The sequence below is a fragment of the Leptinotarsa decemlineata genome, unplaced genomic scaffold (genome assembly GCF_025532065.1).
Source record: "Leptinotarsa decemlineata unplaced genomic scaffold, Ldec_3_MD MMD2_tig00000576_RagTag_RagTag, whole genome shotgun sequence".
Lineage (NCBI taxonomy): Eukaryota > Metazoa > Arthropoda > Insecta > Coleoptera > Chrysomelidae > Leptinotarsa > Leptinotarsa decemlineata.
The window spans coordinates 3,230,733-3,254,324 of record NW_027412551.1 but is presented as its reverse complement, the minus strand read 5'-3'; the positions used below and the strand labels follow the sequence as shown (position 1 = coordinate 3,254,324).

General features: G+C 36.1%; 1 protein-coding gene across 1 annotated transcript in view; it reads right to left on the bottom strand.

Annotated features, from left to right (window-relative positions):
- LOC111505252 (choline/ethanolamine transporter flvcr2a) overlaps positions 1 to 23,592 on the bottom strand; it is a 39,945-nt gene that overhangs the window by 646 nt on the left and 15,707 nt on the right. Inside the window, exons 2-7 of the mRNA XM_023160029.2 lie at positions 18,925 to 19,201; positions 10,061 to 10,246; positions 7,978 to 8,158; positions 4,983 to 5,194; positions 2,472 to 2,575; positions 2,303 to 2,413 (exon numbers count right to left, since the gene is read on the bottom strand). Of these exons, the coding sequence (XP_023015797.2) occupies positions 2,303 to 2,413; positions 2,472 to 2,575; positions 4,983 to 5,194; positions 7,978 to 8,158; positions 10,061 to 10,246; positions 18,925 to 19,188 (1,058 nt within the window). The 5' untranslated portion in view covers positions 19,189 to 19,201. The remainder of the gene's footprint in view (positions 1 to 2,302; positions 2,414 to 2,471; positions 2,576 to 4,982; positions 5,195 to 7,977; positions 8,159 to 10,060; positions 10,247 to 18,924; positions 19,202 to 23,592) is intronic.

The following is a 23,592-nucleotide window of genomic DNA, read 5'->3' as shown; positions in this document are numbered from 1 at the left end:
GTTAATCAGCTGTCGCCCCCATACGAACGACAACTCTCAGAAGTTGAGCAACTTGTGCGAGCTAAGCACTAACGAGGTCTTATCTTTCAACGTGCGATTCCCAACACGGCATATTGGGCGACACCAGACTTCTCTGGTCTATGAAACGAAATATATGCATCATGTTCCTTGAAACGACTTACTATAAACAATTTAGTTTGACCAATATATTTTTTTGCGATTCTCACTTTCTACTTGTGGAATGAAATATAATAACAACGTAACATAATCACTAAAGTTGCCTCTACCTTGAACGTATACATCAGGTTCGAAATATTTATCGCAAGAAGAATATCTTTCATGAGATTTGATACATTTGTAGTAAGATTCAGCTGGGGCATCACATATAAAACTGTAATTTTGATTGATATAATTTACTCCACTTGTGATTGACATTTCAAAAATTTATTTGAAAACCTTGGTGACTAATAACTGTGAGATTTTCGAATTGAAAAAGAAAATCCAAAAAGATCATCATAAAAATTCGGACTCCCGGAGCTGTACCTCTATTATTCATAATTTTTACAAAGCTCTGAAACTAGAGCCAAAAACGGGTAGTCTTTTTTCGCGCGCGGGGCGTCAATCTGACACAGTAACAAAAAAAATATTTAAACATATTAAATATGAAAATTAAGGGATGAAAAAAATCATGTAGGTTTGAAATATATCAATGAACAATAATCCGCGATTAGTAAATTTTTATTCCAATTTTTCCATTAATTATGCATTTGGTAATTAATAATTTTTTATAAACTGAAAGTTAACATTAAAACCTTTATAATTAACAAATTGAAATCCTAGGATTGTTTTAACTCCGTGAAGTTATTCTCAATAGGCTAATGAATAGATCGCCGTTGCAGAAATTGAAAAAAATTGATTTTCCTCTTTTTTATTAACAATTGAAAATGAAAAATAAAGAAAAAGTAAATAAGAAGATTTTTCTCTGAATCTTGATTGTTTAGATTTTCAACGGTTGAAATCTACTCCGAAATAATTTTTTTCAGTTTTTACTGTTATTGTTTGAGAAATTGGTATGAACAAATACATTATTTTTGATTAAATCTAAATTTTTTCTCTTGTAATATACTTATTGTTTCAAATTATGATTTTTAGAGAGAAAACGGTTCTTTGAAAAAATTTATTTGTTCCTAAAAATGTGTTTGTTTATTCATTAACAATTATTTTTTTCTAAAAATTATAAATTCTATTTTATTTGATATTGAATTTTTTTTTATTTGTTTATTTGAAAAACAATTTGTTATAAATTAATACATTTTTTCCATTTATTTTTTTAAAAACTCAATTATGTAATGAAAGTAGTCATGTATGTTTTTTCGAATATTTTTTCCTGTTTTTCATATAGCTTTCAATTTTATCATGTTTTGAAATTTGTTTTCTTATCACCTCTTTTGTTTTTAAATTATAATAACTCTCAAACTATTGCAGATATGACAATAATGCTTTCTAAACAACAACTTTTATACAAACTATAAAAAAAACATTTTCCTCTATTCTGTATGTATTCCAATCATCCGTTGTGGAATTGAATCAGATTTCATTCACAGGATTGCTACACAATATAGTAAATGAAAGTGGTAAATTCCACTCACACTTGCCTTATTGCCTCTTCAGCACCAATCTGGATAACATTATGAGATGTAGCACTCAATTCTTTCATAAAATCACGACTTCATGTCACGAATTAGTTGAATCTACTCAAGTCATCGATGACAGTACATAACGACATTCATTCGCTTATTTGATTGAATCATAGTCATAGGGATCTTATTTGAATTGAAAGTGGTATATTTTTTAATAAAAGTATTTGTAGTTTTCTACTTCTCCATCTTTATACAGATTGTTTATACTTATACTATAAGTAATGGAAAATTGTAGAACTGTGGTCGAGCATTCACCATGCGAATACAATAGTAATAATGTATAGATAATACGCATTTGAAACCATGTTTTCAACTAATTTATGAATAAATCAGGATTAGAAACATTTGTACTACAGTTTATGCTTTCACATAGGATGAAATATTTTGAAAGATAGCACTAGTATTTATTGTTTCTCATATATTTTCGTTTCCTACATAATTATTTACTATTCATCAGTTCAAATATATTGAGGTTTGATACAATAAATTTTGCTATTTGTTCAGATAACAATGAAATTTTGATATCATTTCATGAACCAAAGGAGTAAAATTTATTCAAAAATGATTTTCGGTCAATATACTCAGTGATATTCATCTCTTACCCAAACATGGCATATGTTAGATATACCAATACTTTCTTCTTCCATTGTAATGTCACCATGAAGAGAACCGCACTTACAGTAGTTAAAACGTAATTGAATAAAGTGGTGTCCCTGAAATAGAAAAATTCCAACAGCTCAAATTATACTATCATATTGTATCCATAACAACCTAAATTTCCTAGTCTTGTCGAGGTATACTCCATTCAATAGAGCTCCGGCGATTCCACAGCACACAGAAATGAATGCCATTCTCCCAGCATCTTCTTCAGCATTCTGTAAAAAAAATCTGAATTGTTTTTCTGTGGGAATCAGAATCATTAATCAAATCATCTAAAGGAACACTTTGTTCAGGCCAGTCTCAACTCCCCACTCTGTAGGTTAGTGGACTGACACCTATCAGAAAACAACTACTCCCTGGCTTATACCACGAAGGGCGTTGGATTATATCCGACAGGTGTCAGTGTAGGATTCTTCACTGAAGTTATTCCTGCATATATGCTGTTGGCGATATACCTGCCTACAACAACCTATAGTATAGAGGGAGTTGAGAATGGCCTGAACAAATTTTTTCTGTAGATGATTTGATTCATAGCCAGTCTTCAAGTATGCCCACTGACTATATGGAATTTTTTTTCCTTATACAAGGAATTGGGAAAACTTCGGATATGCGGTTGGTTATCTCGTTTACAGGCAGATGGGGCGATGACAAATCTGTTGTTTATTTTCCGCTTCAGCCTAGTTCGAGGAATGATACTCTGAAGGAATTCAATTTTCAATTATCGTAAATCACCGACTTTAAGTTGATGATAGACACTAACTTGCACTGACGAGTGGCCAAACAGCGCCGAAACCGGTCTGCAAGTGTGTTCCAATAATTGAAAATCTATTGCGGCAGTTTTATTGCAAACAGCATATGCAGGAATAACTTCAGTGAAGATTCCTGCACTGACACCTGTCGGATATAATCCAACGCCCTTTGTGGTATTAGCCAGGGGAGTACTTGTTTTCTGATAGGTGTCAGTCCATTAACCTACAGTGTAGGGAGTTGAAACTGGCCTGAACAAATTGTTCCTTCAGATGATTTGATTTACAGCCAGTCTTCAAGTATGCCCACTGACTATATGTGAAGAATCATTAATGAATAATTCTACACCAACAACTTTTCGATGAAAATATTCGTGAAAAAAGTTTGATACCGTTACTCATTTTGACTTAAGTATGATTCACATCGACATATTTTTCTTGTTATTGAGTATAATTGGCATACTAATAAGCTGATACTTTTTGGTGGAAAAAAATTTTAATATTCCATGTTGTAGTTTTCAGAATGGTTTATCGAAGATGAACTAGAAGACAGACCTTCCAGGGAAAAAAATCGCAAATACCAAACACACGCCTAGGAGCAAAATCTTTAATCTGTATCTGTAGAGTAGGGAGAGTGAGTGTAGACTCACAGCACTTAGGCTACATGTGACTCATTGGTGGACAGGTCACTAGGAGACATCTCCTTTATATTGGCAGGTGTAGGCCAAAACTCGCCGAACACACACTCTCTTTGGTAACCTTGAGGTTCCTCACGGTGGCCTCCGCGAAGGTTTTGGAAGGTGCAGCGACATTACTGTCGTTGCGCGGCTTCTTCAATCTTCTTGGAGTTCCCTCCGTGGAGATGCACAAGAGAGGGAGCTCCTTGCCTTCATTCAAGGCGGAGTTCTTGGCGCTCACCGCAGGAAGTGCCCTTGCTGTTGGAGGTGGAGTGGAGAAGGAGGAGGGTGCACTTATAATTGCTGCCACTCCTGCCTCTTTCACTCTCTTTCTCCGTTTGGCCTCGGCGCCGCAAATGCGCTTACACCTTGGCCTTTGTATTACATCACGAGGTGATTTGCTATGTCCAGCCGCCTCATTCCAAGCGGTAGATTGGAGTGGACATCCCCAGCCACCGTCTTAGATTGAGGTGAGCACTTCTGTCCAGCCTCGGGATTGGTTTTTGTTTTGTTGTTTCTGTTTTTGTGTTTGTTTCATTCATGTGTGTTTCCACGAGTAGAAAGGGAAGAGTTGGTCACCTCTGGCAGAGCCCCCCATTACCAGAGAGAGGCTGATTACAATGAGGTTTTGCCCAGTTCCACAAGGGAATCGTTCGTAACCTTCGTAACCGCGTATCACCCTGCGGCCATTCAGCTGTCCGCACCATTCCTTACACCTTAGCTTGGGTAGGCTGGTCCACGGTGGCATGTTTTGCAAAGGATTTGGGGAGTTTTTAGTTCCCCTCACCAATCTTCAACCTGTTGTATAGGATATACCTGTATTGATATCACATACATTACATTGTTATGGAAGAACTAGCTTTTACCCGCGTCTTCGCTTTCATTTATGCCATTAAATAAGTTTCAGTACAATAGAAATGAATCAATCTGAAATGCTAGATGACGTTGAAGTAGCTAGATTTTTAGATTTTTTTGACAAACAATGTTTTCATCATATATAAAAAATATTTTTTTTATATAAAAAGTATCCTATGTTACTAATAATACTTTCAAGAACGTGTGTACAAAATTTTGTGAAGATCGGTTGGGTAGTTTTCGCGTGCAACCATAACAAACAAACTTACATTCGCATTTATAATAGTAGTAGGGAAATAGGGATTATCAAAATTATACAAAATGTCATCTTTCAAATAACTTACTGGAAAATATTGCAGGACAAATTGATTCAGTAATGTTCCCACTGATGCAAAAACTCCTATGTTTATACCGAACGCAATCAAATGGCATATATATGCATTTTGTGTAATCATGGCTTTGAATGAAGAAAGAAACTCTTTGAACGTCTTGGATTTGATTTTTCTTGCATGCATTTGTGCAACAGATGGTGGTAATGCTGGCTGACGAGGAAAAACTGAAAAAAATTATCATAATCAGTAAATTTCTTCTTGAAATTCATATTCAGGCAATTCAATCTCAGAAATTTACTATATTAGATGAAATCTCGAAAGTAATGATTTTCATCGAGTTCTCTCTGGAAAGATATACTTTATTTTGTAAGATAGGATTGTCTGTTCTGTTTATCGTATCTACTGTGAGTAGTAATGTACGTATTTTTCTTGATTTATCCATTGTTTTCAAATACTATATTTTTTCTCTGTTCTTGTCGTCATTATTCTGGGTTACTTAATCTTCTATTTTGATATTAACGGTGTATTCGAAATAATATTGTTTGCAATGAATCGAACGCCTAATCACCGAATCATAACCTTCCATAGAAATAGCTTTCACTTGTAACCACTCGGTAATATCTGCCTTTCTCCAACATGATGTCGGCAGCTTCACCACTTGTCTAATGTGGTAACTTGCGTTATCCATTACTGCTATGGATCGCCGCGGAAGTTTTACAAGTATGTTTTTAAACCATTTTCCGAATACTGTGGCATCCATTTCTTGATGATAATTCCCGTTTTTCTTCGATTAAAACAGCATCAATCCATCTTTCACGAATCCCTCACTGCTGCCTATGTGAGTGATACTGATGATACACTTTTTGGAACGTTTGGTGTAGTAATGGATATTGCAGGAGTTTAGTCCCAACACCAAACCGGTAATTGTAACCGCTCGACCGTGTTTCAATCACCAAGTGATCATCTTCATAAGAAATATTAAACACGTATCGAGGTGTTGAAAATAACGGTTTGGTGTTGGGGTCAAACTCCAGTAATATTGATTTTATATTCATATTTATGTGAGTGATGATCAGACGACGACCTTCACCAACTGGAATTTTCAAACCAGTGGATATACCTTCCATGAAGGCTTGACTTCCACTATTGATGTTCTGGTCTTGTCAGTTTCAATTGTTAAGCTAGTTTAATTTGTTGGTGAGAGGCATTGACATTAGAAACCTTTTGCGTGTTCTGCAATTTTCTGTTATCGAAAACAGTGGAAGGAAGAATTTGCATGAAGTTTTGTGTAAAAATGGGGTTTGAGTGCTCAAAAACACTTTAACTGTTGACACTGGCATATATGGTGATTCTGATTCAGAAAAACATGGGCATGGAGCGTCGCATGAGCATCGCTCAGGAATTAGTGAATGACGTCAACGGAGATTCACATTTGCCTAGAAGGGTTGACGAATCAACACCATTATCATTCGTTAGCCACCTTATTCACCAAACTTGCCCACCTGTGAGACACATTGAAGGACGGCATTTTGCAACGATTGAGGAGATGAAAACCATGTCGCTGAGAGAGAGTTCAAGGATTTACCACAAAGTGTATATCAGAATGGCTTTTAGGATTGTAGAGAACGCATTATATCTGAGGGGGAATACTTCGAAGGAAACAAAATAGAAATTGATGAATAAATGAATATTTTTTGAGAAATGAAAATTCATCTCATTTTTGAAGAGGCAGCGTATGTGAAAAAATGTTCATATCAGCAAAGTAACGTCCTAGGTTTCTATTTTTCTCCAGTATATCGTTTGAGGTTGGACACAATGGATTTCTGATAAACATTAGCGTTGATATAATACGTTTCGGAAGAAAACCATCAATTACTACTTGTTAGGAACCGTCTCTGGAAGAACTGGAGAGTCACGACCAAAGTCAACTTGTCAAACAATAACGTTCGAGTTCAGCAAAAAAATCGTTATAGTACTTGGTCAGAAGCTCTGATAATATAATATATAGCACAATATCCCAAACTAACCCTTTCTCAACTGAAAGGTTCCAAAGTTAGGTGATATATAAGGAGGTTGCCTGTTGAGTTTTGCTCCTGGTAACCACATGAGATGTCGAAGCATTTTAAATATTTGAAAATGTGTTAATTGACATGATTTTTCACTAGTTTTAGAACAACTGATCTGTGGTAATTTGAAAGCGATTCCTTTTCTTTTTAGAGCATGGACTGAAACCAACCGGTTTTTCAACAAAGATAAATGATTTCTTCCGAAAGACAAGTTGAAACATCTGGTGCAAATTTGTTGACGCATTGATGAAGTACGTTGACAGGTATTTCATCGACATCAGATGCTTTATCGATGATAGCTGTTTCAATATTCGTCTCGTTTTATAAGACTTTATCCATTGTGGATGATACGCTGAGGATGGTGGGATAGTGTGTTACCTTGAAAATAGTCAACTGTAGAATGGGTTGCAATTTGTTCTGCGTCTAAATTTGGTTTTTGTCCCTCTGTTGTCACCGTTGAATTATCTGCTGCCATTATTATTGAAATTTTAGATTTGGTGGAATTTTATCTCACGACTGAAGATGAAGATTTAGAAATGTCGGGACTCGCAATCGGTTTAATAGTTATATTATTACTGATGTATAAGACCTCATCATTCATCTTGAGTGATGAATTAGTAACTTAACCTGTTTGAAAATGGATGCACTGAATGAAGTGAAAGCTGAAAATGAATTAATATAGAGCTATCTAACCAAAGTAAGTAGTATATAATTCGAAACCACAAACGGTATAGATCTTTAGGTTATAGTTTGTGACGATGTACTATCAAGTACTAACACGAGGTGCCCATTAAAAAAAAAATATTGTGAAGTAACAAAATATTCGCAAACGCTTCACGAGACTGATATTGATATGATGTTTTCTCGTATTTCTTAAATATTCTGTCTATGTACAAAATGTCTATGTTATATAATAGTCTATGTAATGATTTATTACTCACAGAATACTATTGCTATGGAAACGGGGATCATATAAATGGCCAATCCTTGACACAATGTGCGCAAATCTGATCCTATTGAAATGACATCCCCACTATTTTTAACCAGTGTTGGAGGAATCAGGAATCCCAAAGCGAAACCCACCTGAGTGCCCAAAACACCAAGGGCACAAGCAGTTGATGCCTGAAAATCAAAAGTTTATTCTAATTGGAGTTTTTTACTCATGAAATATGATTAAATTATGAAAATACATCTATCAGTTAAGTAGTCAAGGCATCCAATGACTCAATCCTCGAATGATAAAGGCTTTCAAAGGCGATCAGTTGCTGAGTCAAGCTTTGATATCGATCCTCGAATATCGAAGATAAACGAGGCGTTTCCATCGCCTTTATTTTCAGGATTTTTTTTATATTTCAGTGGTTCATACTATCAGACTTATTCTTTTTGGGATAGTTCAGTGGTTCATTCTAGCACCACTGATGAAACCTGGCGGATTGAAACAGCGCTGTCTGGAATTTAATCTCGCACTCAAATAATGACAGTGACATAATTTTATAATACATGAAAACGAGTCTGCAAATCACTTCCAAACCAATTCGGCAGGATTACACTTTGTAGTAAATGAAGAGGGTTGTAATATTCAAACAGAAAGTTTTTGAATATTGAATTGGTATTCGTTTGATTATATTCACCTTCAGTATTCATAAGAGCTAGTTTGATAGTAATTAGTCAATTCTCAGTTGCATCATTAGAGAAATGTTGATCTGGTGTAGTTGTGAAATGAATACGATACGAAACTGAATTGGTGATCCAGAATGCGCAAAATAACTTCCTAGAATCATCATCAGCAAACTAGACTAGACTATAAAGGAAAACTCTTCGATTCTCGCTAAGAGCATTCATTCTCATCAAAAATGAATGGACTCATACATTCTGAATGTAGCCTATACCAAGGTTGTTCAGACCAATACCAATATTACAACACCGATTCATCGAGTATTTTTTCATTCAAGTTTTATACATCTGCTAATTTTGTTTCTAGAGAATTGGCCACCAAAATTATGAGTGCAAGGATTTTAATGTGTACCACTGCCATATGACTAGCAAGTAAACTCTCTGATAGCTTTCTCCATTGGTAAAACTAGTTTACATTCAGTGTATTATTATTTTTCATTGCAAGAAGATTGCTGGAGTATTTCGAAAATGATGCCTACATTGAAAACATTAGTTTTTGAAGGCGCTTTGAGACTGGTGCCTGTGCAAAAGTAGTGATTCACGTTCTCCAAATGAAAGAGTTCTCAAGCAGTGAAGTTCTAGGTGTACTGAGTTGAACCTCAAAACGACGAGCAGCATGTACCGCTGACATGTACCGCTTTTGGTGGAATCAAATGTGCCAAGTCACTTGAACACCTCTCGTGAAAGTATCTGTAGGAGAGAGACAAATCTCCAACCATTTTTCGATGTTCCAGACTATCAAGGACTATCAAGGCAGTAGCTTCAGTGTATACTTAGAGGCGGAGCTCTATTCATGAGAACATTACTCCAAAGAAGGTCTGATCTGAGCTTTATAAAGTATCAAAAGTTGCTGAGGGATGTACAGTTTTCTGGTTCGGAACAGTGTTTCAAGGTTTTGAGAAGCAGCCTTTGCAATTCAAGCGACATGATTGTGCCAAGATATATTGGTGTTCATTTTAACATCCAACAAATTCATCGAAGCAGAATTGTCTGTCCTGACATTATTATATCCGGTTTGGACTCATTTTTCTTCTTGGAGAAAACCGATGACTGGGTTTTCGTGGCGTTGGATTGAACCTGATTACTTTCACCCCAATTCGAAATCACCTCTGGATCCTCATTAAGATATGCAACCTTCTGCTGCCGGTGAAGATGTGCATTTGCAGCCGATGTCCTGGAGTCCAAATGGAATGACGAGACAAGTGTGCTCTTGTGCACAATAAGCTTTCAAAATTATTATATTTTATTCTCAAGTGCAGAAGAATTGACATCTGGGAGTATTTCTTAATAAACTTTGAGTAAATATCACAGATAATAATGTCTATAAATCAGAAAAAAATGTTGTATTACCTCAGAATCTTTAAACCAGACTGCAGCAATTTTAGTTGGGAGACATATGACAAATACTTGAGCAGTTGATCCTATGGCTTGTCCAATCAGTACCACATAAAATAGATCTCTTCGAATGGAAAAAACTTTTACAGCTGCAGCAAGGGCGGTTCCCAATCCCCCTATTAAAGCTGCTACTCTTAGGCCCTGAAAATAAAGTGTCAGTGACATTTTGGTTCATAATATATTGGGCCTGTATATCTAGATAATAAAAGCGAATTTTTAATTTTCTAAAATCATTTCAAGGATCAAAGTTGTTTCAAAATTCAATTCGATAGACGGAAAATTGTTTCATAGATATTACCTATTTGATTCACTTTACATTGCCTGCTGCCAACCTGAAGAAACATCAATATGTTCTTTCTATTTGGTCGAATATATTTTGTATTGGTTGTGTAGTAGAAAACAATAAGGTATTTTGATTCAAATAAAACAAAGTTTGTGTGAGATAACATCGAAATCTTCTATTCGTGTGAAAGACCTATTGATGTCATTATGCGAGGAATATAACACCGTTCAAATGTCCGCCATGGCTTTGCTGAGTGGAGCGCACCCAAAACGTCCAATTTTCCATGACTCATGCTGAATTTGACCGATGGCATGGGTTATCAGTGTCATTGCTTTTCGTGTCATTGCCGTGGATTTTTGGACATTTCTTCCTGACGTTTCGCTGGCGCGAGTGGTTAGCTTCTTCAGAGATTTTAGGCTTCGTGAAGCGTATTTAAGCCTTGTCAGGTAATCCGTTGTATTCGTACCTACATTTGTCTCTGCATTTGTACCTGTATTTGTACCTGCATTTATACCTGTATTCGTACCAGCACTTTAACCTGGAACATTAACAATCTTGCTGCCTGTTGTCCTGTTCGTTATTCTCGAATTCCTTAAAATGGGGTTCCATATTTGATTGAGGTTCACCGTTTCTTCTTTTCTGTTAAAATTATCCGTGTGTTTGTGGATCTCTATTGCCTCCCGTTCCAGTCGGCTATGGTATCCCTGGTTGGGGGCGGGGCAATTAGTTCTGTGTTTTCAAACAAGATTCTGTGATCTCCTTCACTCATTGCGTGTTCTGCCACAGCTGACTTGTCTGTTTGGCGTAGTCTGCAGTTCCTTTTATGCTCTTTTAGTCTTGTTCCCATGGATCGTTTGGTGGTTCCGATATATACCTTTCCACAAGTGCACGGTATGCGATAGACCCCTGTCGCTGATAAGGGGTCTCTTTTGTCTTTATCCGACCTGAGGCTTTGTTGTATCTTCCTCGTGGGTTTGAAGACTGTTTTGATGTCGTGTTTGCCCAATAGTTTTCCAATTCTATCCGTGACCCTAGGGATAAACGGTAGATATTCGCGTGCAACCATCCGATCCTTTTTCGCTTTCTGAACTGTGGTGCCCTTCGGTCTCATGGCTTTTCTGGTCTCGGAGGCACTGTATCCATTCGATCTCAGGGTCACTTCAAGGTATTTCAGTTCCCTCTCCAGATGTTCTGGTTCACATATTCTCCGAGCCCGTTCCGTTAGAGTGGAGATAACTCCTATCTTTTGGCTAGGATGGTGGTCCGATAGTGAGTGCAAGTATCTATCTGTGTGTGTAGGTTTTCGATACACTTTGTGGGTTAGTCTGGTACCACATCGTTCTACTGGTACATCTAGGAAAGCTATCCGTTGGTCTTGCTCAATCTCCATGCTGATGTTGGGCGTTCAAGTGGTTTAGGAAACGGTTCAGGAATCTCTTCCATGTTTCCAGATGACGAAGGTGTCATTCACGTAACGTAGCCATAAGGTTGGCTTCAATTCTGTCGTTTGAAAACACAGAACTGATTGCCCCCAACCAGGGATACCATAGCCGACTGGTACGGGAGGCAATAGAGATCCACAAACACACGGATAATTTTAACAGAAAAGAAGAAGCGGTGAACCTCAATCAAATATTGAACCCCATTTTAAGGAATTCGAGAATAACGAACAGGACAACAGGCAGCAAGATTGTTAATGGTCCAGGTTCAAGTGCAGGTACGAATACAGGTATAAATGCAGGTACAAATACAGGTACAATTGCAAGTATAACTGCAGGTACAAATACAACGGATTACCTGACAAGGCATAAATACGCTTTACGAAGCCTAAAAGGTAGTCATCGGACAGCAAGCTATGATGGTTAAACCTCTGAAGAAGCTAGCCACTGGCGTTAGCGAAACGTCAGGAAGAAATTCCAAAAATCCACGGCTTTCAAACTCGAAAAGCAATGACACTGAAAACCTCAGCCGTGAAAGTCTAAACCATTTTGGTATGTTGGTTATGTCGGCTTTGAGGACCGCTGCGATTTGTGGCTTATTCGCATACATCTGCAACTTGAGAAAACTCCACAAAAAAAGTCTTACGGAGTCAAATCGCACAATCTCGGTGGTTAGTTCACATCACCTCCATGTGAGATGACCATGCCCTCAAATCGCTCTTGCAGAATATCTGATGTGGCATGAGCTGTGTGGCACGAAGCTCCGTGCTGTTAAATGTCATCGGTGTCAAGATCATCTAATTCAGGGATGTGAAAATAAGGGTCATTTGCCAACTGCTTCAGAGTCAATTCAGAGAACACACGTCGTCGTCTATAGTCGTTTTCCTCCAGATCCTGGCTCATTTGATTTTTGTACGGGTGCAGGCCCAAGTCCCGATGCAAAATTCGCCATATTGTGGTCTGCGAAAGGCGAAGTTCTTATGAGCGACACGAAGCCGCCTGCCTTGGATTCTCCTGGACACTCTCACATACAGTAGCGATGTTTTCGGCAGATTTTGCGTTTTGTCGACGTGAGGGTGTTGGACGATTGTTTACTGAACCAGTGGACTCAAATTTATCCACCACATTGCGAATAGTCCTCTTGGTAGGACGATTATGGTGAGCGTAAAATGGGCGAGGCGCGGAACGTTGCCTGAACAGAACACATATTTTGATGAAATAATTTCACTATTTGCACGTGTTGTTGAATGATATATCTGTCCATGGTCATTTGGCAATACAGACTGAATAAATGACAACTATTTTTACAGATGTAGCTTCGATAAGATGACTTATCAATTGTCGAAGTTCGGAAGTCCCTCTTTGAAGACACTATATAAAGTGTCACAACCCTAAGTTAGTCACTTCATACCTAACGTGATATATAAAAAATCTTTTAGATATCAATTTTATTATATGAAAAACTTCCTGCTTAGATGATAATATACCTCAAAAGCGTTACTTCACTTTCATGATCTCGTACCAGACGCCTTGTATTAGAAAGATGTGCACGCAATGCAGTGTGAATTACTAAAATTCACCTGTTTACTTTGTAGTAAATGTTCAAGAGGTAGCAAAAACGTATGTGAATTTCTGGAATTGACTGAAATCGACTGTATTGTCAAACATGTGACAAACTAACTGACTGCTAAAAGAAAACAAGTATAGCTGTGGCACCAGTCAATCTAATAATAACACTGATGATCTTCAAACAAGACTCAACCTCTGACGGAAGCATCAAACTCCTACGAAGGTTCGAAATAGATAAACACTTCAATCTAGCAGACCACTATTATAATCTTCATGCAGTCGCGGTTCACTGTGGTTCTGGCGTTGAATCTGGTCATTATTACGTCTTGGTCAAAGACGAAACGGATTGCTGAAAAAGCAAATGCGCCAATGGAATCAATGAAATCGCCCCGGAGCGCCAATTAATTTTTGTTGTTGTTTTATAATTTCTTGATTCGTATTTTGGAATTGTTACTAGGAACTATTGAAAATTGTCTTTCTATTATATTCGAAACTATATCCACTCAACAAACAAATTAACCCAAAAAAAAATAAATGCGTGGTCAAAGCATGATAATCACGCACATTTGCATCAAATGGGTACAATAAACAAACCTCCTCACGCTGGTCAATCAGATTTAACTGCAAACGGCTGGCGGAATTCATTGTTACAGTGTCGAAGTGGTCAGTTCCGTTTTAACGCCTGTGGTGTAGATATACGGTATTTTAAAGTTCAAAATTATCAAAATATCAAGTTCTGATACGGCTGAAGAAACTGCTAATTTGTATCCTTACACTACACCTTACACCTAAAAGAAATCCTATATCCAGCAGCATATTACTGAACGAAAATTGGTCGTTTCTTACTGCGACTCTGTACAAGCAGCTTTGTCTGGGAGATCATGTGCACTATGCATGATAATATTTTGGAGCACTCTAAGCACTCTGTTGCTGAGATGGACAGAGTATATCTTTATTTAGATTACTTTGTTTGTTAGATGGATATAGTTTAGCTCTCATATATTCAGAAGCATGCCCTTCAGGTATAAACAAAAACATTTTTCACGAATGAGGGATAGAGCTACCAGACCATACAACTTTCTTGGTTGAATGGGTAGGGTGAAAATGATACTTCACAATTCATAGAATAATAACATAAAATGCTAACAGTTAACTTGTTCAGAAGATGAGAAAGTGTATCGAAACAGCTGTTAGCATTACATGTTAGTGTTGTGTAATTTTTCCATTGAAAATAACCGTCCCAGCCGTAGCTATTAGTGGTAAATATATAAAATATTCCTGAAATATTTTGCAATTGTTAGATTGTGAAGTATTATATTCAACCTATCCTTTCAATTAAAATGAATTTACGCATATTAGAAGCCGAAAATGCAGAACAAACTTTTTTGATATTTCTATCTATCTATCACAGATATTCCAGACTATTCTAGACCATTTCCCAACAATCCAGAATGTTTGTGGATGTTCTGGAATGCTTTCGAATGCATCTTTGAACTGTTCTTTAACTTTCAAGAGGACGAAACTTTCAGCCCTTGAGGTACCTATTTGATGGAATCGGCCGATATTTGATGAAATTACATAACGTATTCGAAAAACACTTTATTGTGAGATTTTCACTGAAAAGTTCAACAAAAGAGCTAACACGAGTGACACATTAGTAAAGACACGCCTGAAGAAGCCATTGCATGGCGAAACACGTTTTTGTGAAACCGTTCAGTGAGAATCTCACAATAAAGTGTTTTTTGATAATGTCAGCCTTCATATCTTCAAAACCACTGCACCTGAAAACTATTTATATATCAAGCAAATAATTAATACTTCTTTCACTTTCGAAACCGATTTTTCTAAAACTGTTTAACAACAAATAACTGATATGATACCGTTGGAAAGTGAATGTATAACACTTTTAGACGTATCACTTGATCCCCTTTCATCTACCCCACATAACAGGGGATCAATAAAATATCACAGGGAAAAAGTTTTTGAAACCACTTCATTGAAAATGAAATTGATGTGTTCTTTTCGATTTTTCATACTATTTTCTAATAGAAGGAATAACGAGAGTGACACATTTCTGATTTGATATCCTATATATTCTTGTGGAAATAATATCCAAGTATTTCTATTCATATAGTTACACAGTGACAATTTGAGTCGAACAGGGGAGTAATAAAGTGTTATTTTGTCAAGCGCAACTCACTAGCAAAATCCTTCTGAAAATTATATAAATTCAGATTGAATTACACTTTAATTTGTCTTGTATAACGATTTGTTATTGATTCCTCTGTATTATTGATTATTCATACTTCCTCGGAACGTTGAATAACATATACTTTTTATGTGGCTTTCATTCCTTGAACAAATTTTGCTCGACGTCATAAAAAGTGGTTGGAAATACCTGGGAGACTAAAAAACTTCCCAAGCCATTTCGAAGAATGATTAATTTTTTTATACTGACAACATAGTGAATGGAACTTTTTGAGCTGTTTTAATTGTCCTTCATATGATTACTAAATTTTTTTACAGAAACCCCAGTAACTCTTATATTATATTTTTGCTCACTTCCAGATCTTATTGTGAAGCAAGAAACCAGTTTGAGAGTTGGCAGATTGGAATTTTATTATTTATTTTGGTTCACGAAATTATTTATTTAAAAGACAACATTATATGAATTGTTATAAATATTGTTTACGAATATGTCAATCAAATATAACATGGTATCCTCACATGTGAAAATGATTGAATTATATAGCCACAAATTATCATGAAGAATACTGATGGTATCTGCCAAAAAAACATAGTGATTCCTTATTTATTGTATTGCATTATTAATAATTTTTATCTTCGAAAATGAAGTTCAAAAATCTCTAAATTTTTTAAATGTACATGAGTACATTGATATGCCAGGAAAAAGTTTCAAGAATCGTCCACTAAAAAGTAACATTAAAGTTTGCATTTACCATATGACCTAATTTTAGCTTCCAGGTGTCAATGGAGGGGCTAGTATGGACTTAAATCCAAATTTGTGGCGTCGCGACCCTTGTCTCGTGGTCGCCATATTGGAAAAGGGGGTGCAGGTGGTTTCAATAGTTTATCTAGCAAACCATTGGTCATGCGGAGAAAATTTGTGTGGACTTTTTTCCCTATAAATCGAGTTCTCTACAACTTTGGTCCTATAACTTTCAGTCAGAGAACAAAAAAGTTGTAAGCGGAAATCGATGAACATTTTGGAACAAATTTTATTTTGATTTTTATGACTTTTTCTGATTATAATACAAAAATGTTCGGAGCATGTCATCTTCTCAGTATTTGGCTTGTTCTTTTTAGGACAGTTGAGTGTTTCAGTTTAGCACCACTGACGATGCAAATGAAAAAGGAATGAAGCCGAAAAGAAGAACGAAAAATAAATACCTGAAGTTCACCACCAAGAACGGCAAAGTACAATTTCGAAACTGTGGATCTTTTGAAAAAAATATTGCGACTTCATTTCCGTGTACTTCATACCGAAATTTATTTTTCGGACCAGGTTGCAAACTGGGTACTCCGGTCATCGATACAGTTCATTTATCAAATTTTATTCTTGGAAATATCATCCATCCAAATACATGGAATATTTAAAAAAATAACGGATTTTAATAACGACGGAAATTTTAGAGGAAATCACCTGATATTTTTCCCATCAAAATAATTCATTCATAAGATATTATTCTCACACACTGATGAGAATTCTCCAAAAAAGTAGTTTTTTTATAAAGGCTGCAATCTATTTTTCGAAAAGCCACTTTTTGTGATAACCTGATATCATATCACATTATATATGTAAATATGATATATCAAATTAGGTTAGGTTAGATTAGGACTAAAGTGAGTGGGTCTATTCAACCCTCCACCGAAACCCGCTAGGGTTTATTGTGACTTACACCTATTCACACTCGGCCAAATAAACCCAGCTTCTTAAAGAAGCCGATTAGTTTGTATGGTGAGTGGTCTTTCAGGCCAGATGGTGAAAGAACGGCTCTGCCGAACTCTACGAACCTGATTCGGTTCCCAGCGGGGCAGGCACAAAGTATATGCTCTACTGTTTCATCATTTTCCAAACAAAGGCGGCACACACTGTCTTTCGACAGTCCAAGTCTCTGCATATGATGATTCAAATGGCACTGATCTGTAAGAAGGCCAGCTAGACATCATAGTTCATCCCTACTGTAGTTCAACAACTGTTTAGTATCAATCTTCGAAGGGTGGATAAACGCCATCCAGGTATTCAATATTTATTTGGCAAAACCTAGGGCAAAACCTCTGGCTAATACCACGAACGGCGTTGGATTATATCCGACAGGTGTCAGTGCAGGAATCTTCACAATAAATTTCCTGGATATGCAATTGGCAATACAAATGAAAGAGTTTCGGGCTCATTAGCCACTCATCAGTGCAATATATTGGCCGTCATCGACGTAAAATCAATGATATTCCATAATTGAAAATCACAATTCTTTCAGAGTATTTCATTTCTCTTACGAAGTTGGAGCGAACAACAAAATGTCACTCCATCTAGTGGGCACAGTAGGTTGAATTGACTGAGGCCTATCAGAAAACAACTACTCCACTGGCTAATACCACAAACGGCCTTGGATTATATCCGAGAGATTCCTGCACTGATGCCTGTCGGAAATAATTCAACGCCGTTCCTTCATTAACGGGCAGATGTCATCTACCTGTGCCAGGACAAGAAACTGTTAGTTAACTGATTATTACGGATCTCATACTCTATATTATCCACGGAAATTCCGGCAAAGGACTCAAAGGGTTTCCCATTATTAGTCCTACACTGCATGAATAAAATTTTATGTCAAATTGGAAATAAATATTCATATTGCATTATTAAAGACCCAAATAATATTTTTTCTTAAATATTTCCTATCTACAGAAAATATTAGTTACACTTTTATTGTTGCAGTTTTGTTTCATTTATAGTTATCCATTTATCGTTGTGTGCAAATGTCCAGATAAATTATTTTTTTCAAGAACTATTTTAACAAAAAATGTTAGGATCCCAATAAATATTTCTTCAGTTTTTGAAAATTGGTTCACAGTAGGTGAACTCAAAAAGCTGAATAAACAACTTCCGTATTTTCCTGATGTTTTCAGATCCGGACCTGATATTTTCAATTGATTCACACCAATAGATTGTGCTGCTAAATATGGTATATTCAGCAGAAGTCATTACTGTAGAAAATATATCGATATAATTCCCATCGAAATATTTCGATATGAAGTGATTTATTTTAAATGTAAAATTTTACTTGGAAATTGAAATTTGATCGATTTTAAATTTGGTAATGTTATTTCAATTGCGATAATGATAAGAAACACATGTCTTGAAATATACAAGTCGCTCATAACCAACCAATTGTTTCGAAAATAATATACATTGTACTGTGTTGTAATGTATACTTAAATTTGTTTTTTTTCACTGAAATTGAAAAATAAATTTGCTTAGAGGGCGTAACAAGTAAAATTCAACTAACCTTTTTATCAATTATATAGGACACTGGAATAACAATAATTGGATATATCGCCATGTATATGATGGACGTCCAATCCACATCCAAAGAGTCAACATTATAAAATTTCATAACAATATTCGTTATGATGGAGTATTCCAACCATTGAAAAGAGTTTGCTGCACAGAACATGTTGTATATTGCAAGAATCAGCCATCTTCTTCTGTAGACTTTAATTTCAGTTTTCGTACATTTTTCTAGCAGATCTTTATTTTCAGGCGATATCATCTTCGCTTGAAATCTGAAATGGAAAAATTTGTTAACACTACCCAGTCAGTTCTTGAGATATAACTAATGAAGAATTTATAAGTTTGAATAAACAACGACCTTCATTATCATTCTCATTAGCATTTACATTTAATCATATATTGAACGATGCTATTAACAACGGTGTTTCCCAAAAGTGAAGCTGATGCACTCGAATTGAAATGAAAAGAGTCGAAATAATGGTCTCATATGTCTCAAAATATTCAGTTAGTTGCAAACAGCTAAAGTGTCTGGCAGCGGGGTCATTCTTTGGAGATCTCAACGTTGTTTCGTCCAAAATTTTTATGTTGGCCAAACGGGAGAAACTTTCTCCCAAGGGATAAAAGAACATAGAGTTAGTTTCTGGAATGAGAAGACCAATTCAACATCTGCAAACCATCTTTTGCCACAGGAATATGAGTTCAATTATGATAACGACGTATTATAATTGAAAAAAAAGTAGTTTGAAACTCAATCAATACAGAACAATTGCAATATTCAATAAATTTGAATAGTTCATATTTGTTGAATTCACTTCGTAATGATGATCTGGGTAATTATAGTGATATACGACCTTTTTTACACAATCAAGTAAATTCGGTTCTTTGATCCGGTCTACTCACATTTCCACTATTATTTGTTCCTTCTTGTCTTTGTGTGTTTTGCAAATCCTTCTGCAGTTTTCCGTGTGTTTTGAGAATTATTATATTGTTGTACATATTTTTGTGTATATTGAAATTTGCCAGCAAATTTCACTTTCATATCATCTATCACTTTCATATCATCTAGAAGTCAAACAGGTTGCAGAATTTTGGTGAGAGCTACATGAAAACACAGAAAACGATTTCTCCATCGACGATGGATGTCGAAGCTTGACTTTGTAACAAGCGACCGTAAAAATCCTCATTTATTTTTTGTATTCGTGGTTTTAGTTTTGTGTGAACCTCAAAGATGGTATAGTCGTAAGGTGAAATTTCATCAACACTTATTATTTATGTTGTTTTTGCCATAAACATAAAAGTTTAAACGTTGCTTTTATGACTTGGCTTTATATCATTGATCATATGATTGATGATAGATCGCAACAGCACTGATATTGGATCATGGATGCAATGTTTTGGATCTGGTATCATCAATACTGACACCAGTGGAGTTGGCACCATATATGATTTTTTAAATATAACTGGAGTTTGATTCTGCACTTTAGTTTTTGTTTAGAATGAATATTGATTACACTTTAGTTGTCACGTGTTCTCCTGGACCTGTCAATTCAGGAATTTTTTGAACAATGAACCCCCACACAGCTGAACGCGCGTCACTGTAATTAACCAATGACTTTTCCCTACTCCAAGACTTGTTGAACATACAAACCGGCCATTTTACCAAAAATTAACGAAAATATTTATAAATATAATAACAGTTTTATTCTTTTCGGACTCTTCATGAAAATTTAAGTTATTGAACTCTTGTTACAGTCAAACTACTTATGTATGTACACATAATTTTAATATTTTTCTCATTATTCTCTTCATTATTTTCATTATCGATTGTTGTTCCATGTCATGTGGTAGGCTCATTTCGTTTCTTATTCTTTTGCAGTTCTAATTTATTCTTAGAAAGTTCACCAAGAGTTGTTCATGCTCGGACACAAAATAAACTTTGAAATATCTGCTTAAATTGGCGTCAACGTATGATAGTCTTCTGCTGATCTTTCAGAGCCTACTCGACCGTAAATGTGTGTTCGCCTCTCTCTCTTGCCCCTACAGTTATATACGAAACGTAACTCTCTCTTTATATCTTTACTAACGTTTACCTCCCTCTCCCACTTTCACCAGTTATAGCCAACATATATATGGAGTGGTTTGAAACTCTGACCACAAGAAACCCCGAGTCTGGTTGAGATACGTTGACGACACCTTCATAACCATGGGAAAACTAAACTAGTCGCCTTCCTGAAACACATCTACAGTGTAAGACCTTCCATGACTTTCACAATGGAGAAGGAAAGCCACAACGAATTATAATTCTTAGATGTATTGGTGAAGAGGACCGACACTAAGTGAGAAATATCTGTATACCGAAAACCCACTCACACGGGACAGTATCTGAACCACAAATCCAACCACCATCAATCGACTGAAAGAGGAATCATTAATACTCTATTAGACCGTGCTTTCGGATTCTGTAATACGAAGGAAGGTCTCTAGAAGGAATCAGACAACATATAAAAAGTGATCTTCAATGGAATGGCTACTCTAAATCGATGGTGGAACATACTTTGGCTAAAAGACAGCAAAAGCCTCGCAAGGAAGAGAATCCGCCACAACTAGTGCTTGCTCTTCCCTTCATCAGAGGATGATCGGAGAGTGTAGGGAGAATTGGGTCCAAGTACAACATCAGAACCTGCTTCATATCCGAAAACATCATCCGTAGCAGCCTGATGAAAACCAGGCCACCAAACGCAGGCTGCGATTCCAAGAATTGCATTTACCGGATACCCTGTGAGTGAGGAAAATGCTATATCAGTAAAAATAAGAGGCCATTGAAAGTTCGCATTGCTGAGTACAAGAAACACATACAGCGAAGGGAAACCAGCAAATCAGGAATAGCAGAGCATGTTTGGACCCATCAACATTACATCGAGTGATCCCAAGCTGAAATCATACTCAGGGACGAAAACTGGTTTAGGAGGAAATTCGAAGAAGTCGCATACATGTTGTCCAACAATGTATTCAGCCAAGCTAGCGTAGAGATACGCAACAAGGTAACCCACAATCAAGCGAATAATGGTCATCTTCCGCTGAACTGGAGAAGCAGAAAAAGGAGATAGGTGAAAGTACTCGAATGACCCATAAATAGTCATCTCTCGGTGGAATTATTCCAGTCATGATCCGAAGACGATTGTGGATATTAACAGTTGAAACGTCGTGAAGTAACTTGGCTTGAATGTCTTAATTTTTTGTTTTTATTTTTTGTTTATTTGTTCTATTTTTTGCTTGTATTTTAATTCACTGTAATTTTATTTCAGGGTTTTTTTGCTTGATATAATTGTTATTTTCAGCTATTATTTTTAATTTTTCAATTGTATTGGTTCTTTTGGGGATTTCAAATCATTTTATATAATATCAGACAATGGAAGTTCGAACTAATCAAATACCCCATTTCCATGTAAACTCATCTACAGCGGAAGAAGGACTGTGAAACAAGCATTAGTTGGTGGACTTCAAATTCCGTACAGAACCAGATGGCCATTTTGTCAATCAGCCTTCCGAAACCACGCTGTGAGTCAGGTTACCAGACAGAAGACCATTGTGTAAATTCAATTGAAATGATATATTTCCATGTGGCACATGAGATTTTCCCTAGCACAAAGTCCCTTGCCGGACCTATCTAAAGGTAATGAACCCAACATACAGTTTCCACCAATGAACGAAGAGTTCCAAATAAAGAGTTCCTGTGTATTATTCATCAAGGTATTATTGGGTTCCGTATGAACCGGAAAACTTTTATCGGAAACTCAGCGTAATCCTCTTGGGGTATGACAAAACTATAACTAACAGCAGTGTGTCTGGCACACACTAAAAAAAAGACCGTCAGTAGATAGCGGGCCTTACATAGTTTGCTCTTTGGCGACAATATATGGAGCTACATCTATATTTAATTATGATTCCAGTATCAAATTATTCCACTCAACAATATAAGTTACATCTTACTCAACTATCATATAATATTGAATAAACTAAACATTGACAAGAACTTATATTATTTGATTTTACACAATCTAGTAGGTAAATCGCGAGTTTTCACAATTTCATAAGCAATTTTACTTCTACAGGAATTATATCGAATGCAAAAGTTAATGACTTTTATATCTTTGTCACCTTTACTGAATAAACATGGCTGTGATCTATTTTTTATAACCCAAATATTGTAGTAATTCATCGACACGTGGATTCCATGTTTTTGATGATTATTTCAAACCATAAAATGACACGTTTTAGCCGTAAAACTTTGTTTACACATCATTATTACACTGTAAATCTACTGGTTTCATCATATAAATAGTCTCATTCTGATTACCATTTGGGAATGATATTTTTCCATCAGCTTATTAAATAAAATCCCAAGGTTAAATGTCTCGAAACAGGAGGAAAGGTTTGCATGGACCCCTGAGCAACCAATCGGACTATGTATATAATTTTATTGATATTATAATTTTTTTTGAAAAAAACAATATACGACTGTTACGAAAGCAATGAGATTCCTACAATTAAAATCATAAGGAAGGCATTGAATACATCCGGCCATAACGTGAGCTGCTGTGACAAAACTCTTGGATAAAGAAACTAGGATTCAGATTTAAAATAATAAACAAACGTCAAGTAG